The sequence below is a fragment of the Neocloeon triangulifer genome, unplaced genomic scaffold (assembly GCF_031216515.1).
Source record: "Neocloeon triangulifer isolate White Clay Creek 2 clone unplaced genomic scaffold, ASM3121651v1 ptg000022l, whole genome shotgun sequence".
NCBI lineage: Eukaryota > Metazoa > Arthropoda > Insecta > Ephemeroptera > Baetidae > Neocloeon > Neocloeon triangulifer.
This window is the reverse complement of record NW_026775562.1, coordinates 958,017-969,414: the sequence shown is the minus strand read 5'-3', so window position 1 is coordinate 969,414 and position 11,398 is coordinate 958,017. Positions and strand designations below refer to the sequence as shown.

Below are 11,398 nucleotides of genomic sequence, written 5' to 3'. Positions count from 1 at the left end.
AGTGGTAATATGTATTTATTCTAATGCCATAGTTCAGTTTTTTTTATATCACTCATTTATTACTACTCATTGCCTGAGCCTCGAGTTTTCTGCAAATTTTTTTTAATTATTTTGTAGTTTGAATTAAAAAAAAAAAAATCTGAAGTCTTAGGCCATTTGAGATAATGCATGAGATTCAATTGCACAAAACTGCCATCAAATTGAAGACAAAACGACCGAAATTAAAAATATAAATGTAACAGACTGGCAACTTTCCCGAAGCAACGAAATCAGACTTCTAGTTGAATTACACGGAATTATGAGAGGGCATTTTTTAAAGAATAATAATACGGATCAACCTTTCTGAGGTTTTTTTTTAACAAAATGCACTTGTTTGTTATTTTTTAAATTCAATATAAAGAGGAGCCTGCTCTAAAAAAAAATGTTAATCGTATCAGCTCCAAATGAATTGCTAACAATAATGATTAAAATTAATGTGTGATAAGTTCTCACTCACTCCTTGGTAAAAATTAAAACAAGTAGTTCCACAGTTCTTATAAATATTACATGTTTGTTTGGGGGAACAACACTAGTGGGCTTAGTAACAATGTTGTAACCTAGGGCCTGCCTTTTTCTGTTGGAAAAGCTTCGCTAGCCTCACAGAACGAGGGCCCTGAACCGACTAGGGGAATGACTTTACAATAGAACAATTAGGTAGTGCACTCAAGTAACCATGATCAAGTGAAGTCGATAATGTGATAGTGCTTTGGTTAATGCTCTTCGATTATGATCCGAGAGGCCAACAACAATTTCTAGACTGTTTTAAAGAGAAAATAAAAAAGATTCAATGTTATCAGACAACTCAATCAAAATCACACTTTGATGCACCAGGCTCAAATACACACACACATGCATTAAAAACACAAGAGATTGTGAAATTTTTCAAGTTGATCGAGGGTGAACCACATAATATTATTTAATTGTCGTAGAACAAAATGTGTGTTATAATATTGTCTCTCTTGTGTTTGATGACGGGATTATGGAGGAATTCCAACAACTTCAACAATCCATTAGTAGTTTTGTCGACCGTAGAGGTGTATGTGACAAACAAAAGGACTATCACAGTCGGTTGTTTTGTTTGCGCCCTCACAGGCTAAATGATGAAAATTTCGTCTTGATGGGTGAGCAGAAAGTCTGTGAACTGGTTAATCGGTCCAATGGACGACAGCGTCATTTGGCCATGCTGTGGCCATACAAGGTTTGGACCAAACACCACGGCAAGGTTGGCTGAGGTCATTTTGTTCAGGTCACTCCTGTCCATTACCTTCGGAAGACAAATTATATAATTATAATAAGGACAGTTTTAAATTAATTCACCTTGGATAGGAACTGCATGATATATTTTAATGTCCGGTAATTGTCCTCAGGCAGCTTTTCAAGGATCATGATTTTTACAGTCCTGGATCGTTCCTCCTTACCAAGGGTTTGGAAGGTGCTGATTTCGTCGTACAACTCGTACGTCATCAGAGGTTCGTCTAGCTGACGGAGAAACGTCTTGAGCAGCACGGCGGCCATGTGGACGTCCCCGTTAAAGTCGGGCTTGTGGCCCATGTTGCACTGACTCTTGAGCTCCCTAACCAGCACGGTTGATGCGGAGCGTCGGAATATTCCCTCAGTCTCTAAAGCTGCAAAGAAAATAGTAATAATAATTATATCTGCATTTCCTTCATTAAAAATTTGTTTCCAAAGTGCTATTAATTTTCATGCTTGACAATCAAAATAAAGGTTTTTTTCTGCTCACCGTCAGGCTGGCTGAGAAACTCAACGCATTGTCTGACAACAGGGGGGATGAAGTCATCGTCCGGCGGTGAGTGGTCTCGAATAAATTGCAACGAAACGCCAAATTGCTGGGTTGGCAGTTGAGCGTGGAACACAGAGCCAGCGGTGGTGCTCAATTGATTGTTTTCTGGCAGTGGGGGTTGTGGCTTTTGCGATGGTCGCAGCTTCGCCATCAATCGCTCATCATGTCTGTTGCAATAGAAATTGATCAAAAAATGAGAAAATCAAAAATTAGTTCTTAAAATCATAGCGCAATTGCAAGGACATTAATTAATGTTCATTGTTAACAACCCAATTTGGAATCACCAGACATTATCAAATGGAATTTTGTAAAAGAAAAATTAATTTTCCCTTGCAAAAAATAATCTTTTTCAAATAAATAATTGTTTTTCATTTCTCATTCGATAATTATCTTGTCTTTTTATTTTCATCTTGTCCTAGATTCTTTTGGAGCAATTTTTAGTGCAATTTTCTATTTGTTTCAGAAGAAACTTTGAATATGATAGAATATATTTACTCACTCTAAAACTGGCTGTGGAATGTGCAACTGGTCAAAGTGCAGATGTTGTCTCAACTCATGCAGGTAGTTGACGTACATTATCTTCCGACCGAATTTCGCACTAAAATTATCAAATGAATTTATTTATTAGTGTTTTGAACCCGTAATTAAATACCCAAAGTTAAATAATGGCCTCCATCGCAAAATGGGAAATCTGGCAAATATGAACATCAGAAATATTTTAAATAAAAACGGAATCATAAAAGAAAACTTCTTGTGGAGATGTTAACAAGGCCAAAGCACAAGTCACAATAACCCGCCAGCGCATAGCAGGGTGCTTCAATTAACCACAAGTTCTGCATGAAGAACGGCATGACATAATTGTAACTCGATCTCTAGTAACAAGTTTATTCCAATAATAGGAGTTTCCGTCGCTGTGCTCCTTTTGTTGGGGTGCAGTGAAGACCATTATTACATGTTTTTCAAGATCACACAAGGAGACGTACCTGATGACTGCTTTGAACAACTGCCAAATGACTCGAATGAAATTGGTCGGGTGCACCAAGTAGAGAGCTTTGAGGTTCTTTTTGTATTTGCGGTCGAACGCTTTGTACGCCTGCCACAACCACGACATGGGCGGCTTGTTTTTGCCAGTGAGGCCGTAGTGGAAGTAGACGAGGCTGTAGTCCTCTTCGACAAACTGGTCCAGCGTGGCCATCAGGTAGCGCAGGAAGCGAACGTGGTTCAGTTCTTGGTTGCTCGGCAATTTGCATGCCGACACAACTATTACCTAAAAAAAAAAATCATAAATTATGTAAATCTTTACAATTAAAAAAATTTAAACTTGAAAAAACAAATTATGGTGTTTGCATTAGAAATTTGCTTTATTACCTGATGAAAAAATTATTAATATAAATATAAATGATCAAAAAAAATTCGATTAAAAAAAATAATATAAAAAAACTTGGAGAAAAAATATTGTGTTTGCATTTAAAATCAGCTTTTCTTCAATGGCATTTTTTTTAGTGATTTTGGCTTCGTAGAAACAAAAAATAACAAAATAAACTAATTGAAAAAACCCATCCGAGGCTCACTTTGGCGGATGGGGTCTTTGTGATCTCGGAAGTTTTAGTAAAATTCTTGCTAGTGGTGCAGCCTTTTCGTCAAAGGTTTTTTTTTTTAATTGTGATCCCTTTTTTCTTTTCTAATAAATTTGTTACAGCAATTGATTGAAAACAATGTGATGTAACAAGTTGGACAACAATAAAAAACCAAATTAAAACAAAATAAATGTACCCTCAATCGTGTAATTTTTATTTAAAATTAATAAATTGTCATTTTAATCCAAAAATGATTCATTGAAAGAAGTATAAATGTTTTTAAATCAAAACTTCTTCTATAAAAACAAGGACAATTGTTCTACTTTTTAAACTAAAATTTGATACCGACGCAACAAAATTAATTGTTGAATATTTTGACCGGTCCTGTAGGTTGTTATTATACCAACAGAAAACAATCCGACTGTGACGAATAACTATAACAATTAAGTAGAGCACCAGTCACAGCTGCTGATTACACACAAGCTTCAGCAGATAAGCGCCGACAAGAAACACTCCGCCCTGGTTCATCTTCTAAAGTACAACCAGAGAGCAAAGAAAAAACGTTCAAAGGCATTAACGAGCCACCGAAAATAATATGCAAATGAATATGTTCCGAGTCGGCTTTCAATAGACACATAAATAATGCAAAAAAATGTCTGTCTGATAAACATTCTGTGTCGTGAGAGTTCTGAATGCAAAGAATATCACAAAGTTTTTCACTGCTGAATAATTAATGTATCCCAGCGAGGTTGAAGGTGAATCGATGAAAAATGTTTCGATTTTTGCCAGAGCTACGATAAAACAAATGGAGGAAATTTATTTCACTTCAGCATCGACCATAACGCATTTTTATTTATTTTTGTGCTCTGTGAAGCAATGCGGTATAGGAGATAATAGATAATGTAACTGTTGTGTATTGCACCGGGAGTAGTTTCAAGCACACTTTGGGCACAAAAACAATTGGGAAATTTCTTGTCTCGATAAGAAATCTCTGAAAAATATGTTTGAATAAAATAAACAATGCATGTTAATTTTTTAACTATAGAATGTTTGTTATAATTTAGTATTATATTTGCAACAAAAAATTAAATAAAAATTAATCTATTTAAAAAAGTCTAATTTAAAATATAATTATTAAATTTTGACATTATTATTGAAAAAAAAATTATAAATAAATAATTAATAAATTATTAAAAACCAAACTGATGTTTAATAAATTTATCAAAATCTTTTTTCTTATTTCGCTAAATACGTCAATTAGAAATATCTTCATCCACTTTATAATTAAAGAATGATTGAAAATTAATGATTTTTTTTAACTCTTATTTACCTTTCGCCCGTAAGCATCGTCCCCTGCCACTTCAACGATCTCGTACTTGGCCACGTCGCTGAAGTCGTCCTCCTCCTGGTCCTCAACTGCGGCCGCCGCTGCAGCAGCAACGGGCTTGGTCTCGTCCAGGAAGACGAGGGAACTGTCCGCAGCCAGCTCCTTTTCGAAGTTTTCCTCAATGGTGCCGTCCGAGACGGGCGACTCAAGGTACTCGTCCAGCAGGTCCTCGTGAGTCTCTAGAATCGTGTCGCCTGAAGCCGCCAGTTCAGTGTCGTCAAACTCGAGGTTCGGTTCGTAATCGTGGAAGTCGGACAAACTTGGGTAGGGCTCCTCATGATCAGCTGAAATGTTATCGGAAAGATTATTTCAGTCTTAACAGGTAGGTGCGTAAAATAATCTAGTAAATTTCAGGTGTATGATTTCCAGTTAAAGAATGCAAAATTATTGAATACTAAAAAATAGGCTCCCAAAAAATAAAATTTAAATTTTTTTTTTTTTTTTTATTGCTCCAAGATTAATTTTTAAGTGGAAACCTAATTTTTTCTGACATAAGAGTAAGAGTAAAATTGTTTCTAATTAAAGGCATATTAATTTTAAAGACCAAAACCACAAGCAAAAATAAAATCAATCGCTAACCAGAAACAGTCTAGTGTGCATCTTTTTGCGCATGTATGTAGCTTTAGCAGATAAGATTAGTTTTTTACTCTTATTTACACTGACACGCAATAATTCAAACATGACAGAGGCGTCCGCCATCCAATTCGGATCAGTCAATATGAAGAAAAATTGCAAATTGTCCAATAAAAGATTAGTAACTTTGAATGAGAAAAATTTGGCAGTGGAAATTGATCGTGTCGCGGTCGCTAAACTCAAAACTAACCGGCCACTCCTCGCAGTGGACTCCCGAATCTCCTGTCCATCTTCTTAGCTGGACATATTCACGGCGTTCTCGGACGAAATGGGCGAATCTGGGTCGGACAGCGGCTCCCAAACACAAAACAGCAGGGCTGGCCACGGGCTGGGCTTGCAGATGTGCAGTGCAGCGGGGAGAAAGTGGACAAGCCCACAAAACCGGTTTTCGCAACCGCAGGCCACCGGTTGACGAAATCTCGCAAACACTTGTCGAGCCGCCCACACGCACTTTTGAAATTTTATGGCCCTTTAAGCCGTGATATGCAAAATCTGATCGTTTGGTGGCCTTTTATTATTTGTACAACGATTAACAAACCACTGGAATCCGGGAGGGACCAACTGCTCGCATACCGGTTTACAAAACGCACCCTTGGCGTAATCGTTTCAACAATCGATATTTAATTTCGGCCCAAAGGAACTGAAAAGTGCCAACGCGCAAAGGCGGGACGCATTGATTTTTGCGCAAAGTGGGCGAGTTTGGGCCGCCAATCGATGCGGAATTCTCAAAAGGGGGCGTTCAACCCTTTCTTTGCTCACCGAGACCAAATCATATGTTTTGAAATAATTCGGCCCGTGTTTCTTTCGGATGGATGTGTGCCAATTGATTGATTAATTCATATATTTTTGGCCGCTCATTGAGATCATAAGCCAGACTTTGATTCCGACGCCGAACGATAAGATAAAGAACGAGCTCTTTGCTCTTCTCGCCGAATTTCCGTTTCCCTTTCTGTTTTAAATTCATAATTAGATCAGGCCCACAAGCAGAAAAGCATGTCGGAGGAAAAGAAGACAGCGGCTCCGGCCACCAGCCCTGTCAAGTACTTCCTGTCGGGAGGCTTCGGCGGTATTTGCACCGTGGTCGCTGGACACCCGCTGGACACAATCAAAGTGAGCTAAGAATTGGTTGCATCACTGAACCTTACATAAAAAATGTGTCACTCGAGAAAATGACTCATGACCTTTAAATTTAATTAATAACTAGGTTACAATAGTTTTGTAATAAATTTTAAAATATACTCTGTTTTTAATTTATAAAAGTTGATTTATATTTTAATATTATTGCTTTCCTTTTTTATTTGCCAAATTTTTAAAATTACTTCTTGCTTTATTTTATTTCAGGTCCGTCTTCAGACAATGCCAAGGCCGAAGCCTGGTGAGGCCCCTCTTTATGCAGGAACCCTCGACTGCGCAAAAAAGACCGTCCAGCGTGAAGGATTCAAAGGCCTTTACAAGGGTACTCTTAACTTTTTTGTTTAGTCACGCAAGCGAATAATGATAAATATGAATTTTTTAGGTATGGCTGCCCCCATTACCGGTGTTGCCCCAATTTTTGCCTTGAGCTTCTTCGGTTTCGGAGTTGGCAAAAGACTGCAGCAGAACTCGCCAGACGAGCAACTGACGCAGGCCCAGTTGTTCTACGCTGGAGCCTTTTCAGGAATTTTCACCACCTCCATTATGGCTCCAGGCGAGAGAATCAAGTGCCTTCTCCAGGTATGTTCTGCATAATTTTTTTGAGAAAAATACACGATTTTTGTTGTTGAAATTTTAGATCCAGCAGGGCGGAACTGCCCCGCAAAAGTACAACGGTCCTGTGGACTGTGCCAAGCAGTTGTACAGGGAGGGAGGAATTCGTAGCATCTACAAAGGCACCATGGCCACACTTTTGAGAGGTAAAAAAAAATTCACTAAAATTTTAAACGTTTTTAAAATTTTCAGTTTATTTTTAAGCCCTAAATTTCATAAAAGTTAATCTTTCTACTCATTTATTTCAAACAAAATTTTGATTTTAACCAATTTTCACTGGTGGTCATATGTCTAATTGAAAATTCTAAATTTGTTGTTTATATTAGTCTCCAATGTTGAATATTTCCAGTCCCTGTTTATTAATGAGAATTCTCCAATTGTGCCAGTCGTTTCAGCTTCTCTTGCCGTTTGCGTTCCATCTCCAATTTGTGTGCCTTCTTGGAAATTTTAACCATTTTTCCGTCGTGCAGAATAGCCATAAGATTATTGTCCTCTTTTGGTATTGGTGACAGTTCATTTTCAGGCTCTGCATCAATCTTGGCAACTTGCTCCTCCGGCAGCTCATTACTAATTTTATTGCTGATTTCCTTGAGCTTGGTTGTTTCCACAGACCTGGCAGTTGTCGACGCAACAGTAACTTTATCCAGTTTTGAAATTTCTGCCTTTGAAGTTTCGGAAACAAGTCCCTCAACTTGATTTTTCTTCACCCCTGGAAATTACAATTTGAATTAAGAGGTGTGCATTTGTATCACCGAAATACTTACAGTAGCCTTTTTTGACTACAAATCTCCTCTTCTCAATAATCTCCTTTTTAATGTCACTCAAAGTGCATCTGAGCTCTTTTCGTAACACGTGGAAAACGCTCCAGTTCTCATACTTTTCTGGCGTTTTGCATTTGGGAGCCACTTTTTTCTCAAAGCGATACTGAGTGCCTTGCACTGTCACTTCCGGCGCTCCCTTTGCGTCGGAAACCTGAATCGTCCGGTCAACCTGCATTTTGACTTTGTTGACAGACATCGGCCGCCACTCTCGCATTTCACAGGTGCAGTGCCAGGGATTCCCATCGAGACGAATCATTTTTGCCGAAAGCTGCAATTATTTGAAAATTTTTAAAAATTTGACCAATTTGTTAAAATTTCAGAAAACTTTTATGAAAATGTCTTCAGGGAGTGTTGTGAATTGATTATTCTGAAGCTGGAGCTCTTTCAGCGACGTCAACTGATCAAAAATTTTGGGTGGAAGGGAGGTCAGTTGGTTGTCCGAGAGATCCAGCACCGAGAGGCCAAATAAACCGTAAAAAGCGTCCATGGAGATGGTTTTGATTTTGCAATCTTTGAGCACCAGCTGCTCCAACTTTGTAGCCGCTGAGAAGGCATCGTAGGCGATTTCATCGATTTGACCCTGAATCCGCAATTTCCTCAACCTACGCGCTCCCTTCAGGGTTGACAAATCCAAAACCTCAGCTTTAGCATTTGTGATAACAAGAGACCTGCAATTATTTTTATAGTTTCGGCATTAATTTATTATGTTTTAAATTTAACCTAAGCGAATCCAGTCCTGAAAGACCACTTTCCTGAAGACTCAGCGGCGTTTCTCCTCCCAGGTAGAGTGACTCGGTGCGGTTAATTACTTCAAAGGTGGATTTGTAAACGGCCTCGATAGGGTTGCTGCGGAAATCGACCTCCAAGAGTTGAGGAAAGGGTGGTAGCGAGAGTTCCGACAAGTGCGGCAGGTTGTTGTAGGAAAGGTCGAGTCTTTCGAGCTCGAGAAGACCTGCGAGATTGGTGAAGTGCATCGAGAGGATGCGGTTGTGGGCCAGCGAGAGGTGTTTCAGGTGTGGTGCGCCATAGAATGCAAAGTCAGGGATAAACATCATCTCGTTTCTTTCTAGGGATAACCATTCCAGACTGCGCAGACCCTAAAATTTTTAAAAGTTTTTATAATTTTTTTCTCGATTAATTATTTTTTTACCTGGAACATCTGCCACTTGATCTCCTTGATGCCGCAACTGTCCACCCTGAGCACCCTGAGTCTCTCGAGCCCATTGAAAATCGACATGTCGGCGTACTCGACGGCCGCTTTGTACACAGGGTAGGGCAAAGGATCGACCTCTGTCAGAAAGACAATCTCGTGCGGCGGCTCCGCTGGCTGCTGGTTTTTCCACTGGGTGATGTCGGCGGGCAAGTCTTGCAGCGAGTACGTCGGATGGTGTGTCGGTGCCGTCTCAGGTTGGCCCTGAAACCTGATATTTCTGAGGGAGAGGAATTGGAGGCTGCGCAGAGGACGGAGACTGTTGCTTTTGAGGACAATCTGGGTCGCGTTGACCGCGCCCTGAATGTCCAGCAAGGTCAGGAAGGCGAAGGGTTGGAAGTGTTTCTCCTCAAAAACCATTTTTTCACCTCCAGGTGCTTGCATAATAGTCAGAGCCTTTAAATCCAAATTTATTTTAGCACAATCATAAAATTATAAATGAAATTTGTACTTCAATATCGGATGGAAGTTGGTGCATCCACTCGTCAATTCCCACGTCAGATCGGTACACGCAAACAGCCGTTTTCAAGACATCATGGAAGTTAATACTCTTTTGGTCAGATAAATGGATCGCCTGTTTAAGTTTTTTTATAACGATTATTTTATATTATTTGCAATGAAATTGTACCTCATTCGGGTGCACCACCTTGGCAGTGTCTTGGTCGGGGTTCCACGAGGTGGCGAGCAGGTCGTCCCTGAGTTCGCTCATTTGGCAGTTGCAAGACGATGGGCACACGTTTTTGCCCCATCCCGCATTGGTCGCCTGCGAAAAATTTCCCAATCAAAGGAAAATTTGTAATAAAAAAAAACTCACCCTAAAAATGAGCAGGAAAATCAGCGTCCTCAACATTTCGATTGACGTCTTCAAATGATGAGGGGCAATTTGAGTGGGTGCACACAGGACAGGAAGCTAGATTGTCCTTATCACACCCCCGACGCTGCTCTCGTGTATCCGTCTTCCCATCACTGCATCACGAGACTTCCCCATCCCAGCTAATTAATAAATAAAATCCAAATTTATTTCAAAATTAATTTTATAAAGAAAAATTGTATGCACTATTAAATTAAAAATGTTTTTGTTTGATTTCAGATGTGCCAGCAAGTGGAATGTATTTCATGACCTACGAGTGGCTGCAGAGAGTTCTCACCCCTGAGGGACAGGAGCCAGGCAAAATCGGCCTGATGAGGACCATATTTGCCGGCGGCATGGCCGGAATTTTCAACTGGTTGGTTGCGATCCCAGCTGACGTGCTCAAGAGCCGCTTGCAAACGGGTAAAATCTAATTGAAATTTATAATTTTTGAAAATTTTAATTTGTTTTGCAAATAAAATTTAAGCTCCGGAAGGAACATATCCCAGGGGTGTGAGAGACGTGTTTGCCAAGCTGATGCGAGAAGAGGGTCTTTCAGCCCTTTACCGAGGCTGCACTCCCGTCATGCTCAGGGCCTTCCCTGCCAATGCTGCCTGCTTCATGGGCTTCGAAGCCTGCATGAAGTTCCTCAATTATGCGGCACCTAATTTGTGAAGAGTCACTTGCTGTATAATTATTATTTTGCCACAAATTATTTGGATTGATAAATATTATATATTTTGGTTTTGTTTATAAGCAAAGTTTTTGTAAAACATTAGGGATCGGCCTGTACTAGACGTTAAATTTTGTATAGCCTTTGCAAGACTGATCATGATCACAAAACGCCAGCGATAATGACCTTTTAGGGCCACGAAATAAATTCTTTGTTGTTTTTATGTACATTGCTGTGCTTTATTATGAAAGTCGGTTAATTCAAGATTTATTGCCATCAAAATGCACACAGTTAATAAAAAGCTCTCTTCTCTTAAAAAAACATAAGAATTTAATTTTAAAAAAGAAAGCTTTTTGTAACGATCTTTGTGGTGCTCTTTCTTGCTTATAGTTACAATAAATATAAAATTTATTTTGAATTATCTCATTTCCTTCAGTTTTATTTTGTAATCATAACTTAATGTAAATGTTTTATAAACAAAACATTCAAAAGTTTGCATGGAAAAAAAATAATAGTTGCTCGTCTTTCTTTAAAGAACTTTAAATTAAAAAAAAAGCAAAATTAACAATCAACTGCAATCAATAACATAGAATAAAATTAATACAATATTCACAATATTATTATGCAATTTAAAATTGGCCAAAATTCTCAAAATCGCGCT

At 38.8% G+C, this 11,398-nt stretch overlaps 3 protein-coding genes across 3 annotated transcripts; 1 reads left to right on the top strand and 2 right to left on the bottom strand.

Moving 5' to 3' along the window:
• Positions 1-285: 285 nt before the first annotated feature.
• Positions 286-5,810, bottom strand: LOC132204592 (rho GTPase-activating protein 1). The gene is made up of 7 exons (XM_059633207.1): positions 5,628-5,810; positions 4,748-5,088; positions 2,824-3,107; positions 2,340-2,438; positions 1,781-2,007; positions 1,357-1,664; positions 286-1,303 (listed from the first exon to the last, which is right to left on the bottom strand). Exons 1-7 carry the CDS (start codon positions 5,665-5,667, stop codon positions 1,133-1,135), a joined length of 1,470 nt encoding a protein of 489 aa, XP_059489190.1. The 5' UTR covers positions 5,668-5,810; the 3' UTR covers positions 286-1,132.
• Positions 5,811-6,194: 384 nt separating this feature from the next.
• On the top strand, positions 6,195-10,964 carry LOC132204593 (mitochondrial carnitine/acylcarnitine carrier protein). Its single transcript, XM_059633208.1, has 6 exons — positions 6,195-6,547; positions 6,779-6,893; positions 6,954-7,150; positions 7,209-7,329; positions 10,305-10,487; positions 10,552-10,964. Exons 1-6 carry the CDS (start codon positions 6,431-6,433, stop codon positions 10,737-10,739), a joined length of 921 nt encoding a protein of 306 aa, XP_059489191.1. The 5' UTR covers positions 6,195-6,430; the 3' UTR covers positions 10,740-10,964.
• On the bottom strand, positions 7,367-10,112 carry LOC132204591 (insulin-like growth factor-binding protein complex acid labile subunit). The gene is made up of 8 exons (XM_059633206.1): positions 10,029-10,112; positions 9,843-9,977; positions 9,666-9,788; positions 9,155-9,610; positions 8,725-9,101; positions 8,330-8,672; positions 7,948-8,272; positions 7,367-7,892 (listed from the first exon to the last, which is right to left on the bottom strand). Exons 1-8 carry the CDS (start codon positions 10,062-10,064, stop codon positions 7,543-7,545), a joined length of 2,145 nt encoding a protein of 714 aa, XP_059489189.1. The 5' UTR covers positions 10,065-10,112; the 3' UTR covers positions 7,367-7,542.
• Positions 10,965-11,398: the final 434 nt, after the last annotated feature.

Excerpts from the sequence above, each read along its gene's own strand:
- LOC132204592 (XM_059633207.1), bottom strand. The coding sequence starts at position 5,667 with ATGGACAGGAGATTCGGGAGTCCACTGCGAGGAGTGGCCG. Across the intron at positions 2,008-2,339 it reads ATTCCACAGCCAGTTTTAGA|ACATGATGAGCGATTGATGG; the intron begins GTGAGTAAATAT and ends CTATTGCAACAG. Across the intron at positions 1,304-1,356 it reads TCATGCAGTTCCTATCCAAG|GTAATGGACAGGAGTGACCT; the intron begins GTGAATTAATTT and ends TGTCTTCCGAAG.
- LOC132204591 (XM_059633206.1), bottom strand. The coding sequence starts at position 10,064 with ATGTTGAGGACGCTGATTTTCCTGCTCATTTTTAGG. Across the intron at positions 9,978-10,028 it reads TTTTCCTGCTCATTTTTAGG|GCGACCAATGCGGGATGGGG; the intron begins GTGAGTTTTTTT and ends AATTTTTCGCAG. Across the intron at positions 7,893-7,947 it reads TGTAGTCAAAAAAGGCTACT|GGGTGAAGAAAAATCAAGTT; the intron begins GTAAGTATTTCG and ends TGTAATTTCCAG.
- LOC132204593 (XM_059633208.1), top strand. The coding sequence starts at position 6,431 with ATGTCGGAGGAAAAGAAGACAGCGGCTCCGGCCACCAGCCCTGTCAAG. Across the intron at positions 6,548-6,778 it reads ACCCGCTGGACACAATCAAA|GTCCGTCTTCAGACAATGCC; the intron begins GTGAGCTAAGAA and ends ATTTTATTTCAG. Across the intron at positions 7,330-10,304 it reads CATGGCCACACTTTTGAGAG|ATGTGCCAGCAAGTGGAATG; the intron begins GTAAAAAAAAAT and ends GTTTGATTTCAG.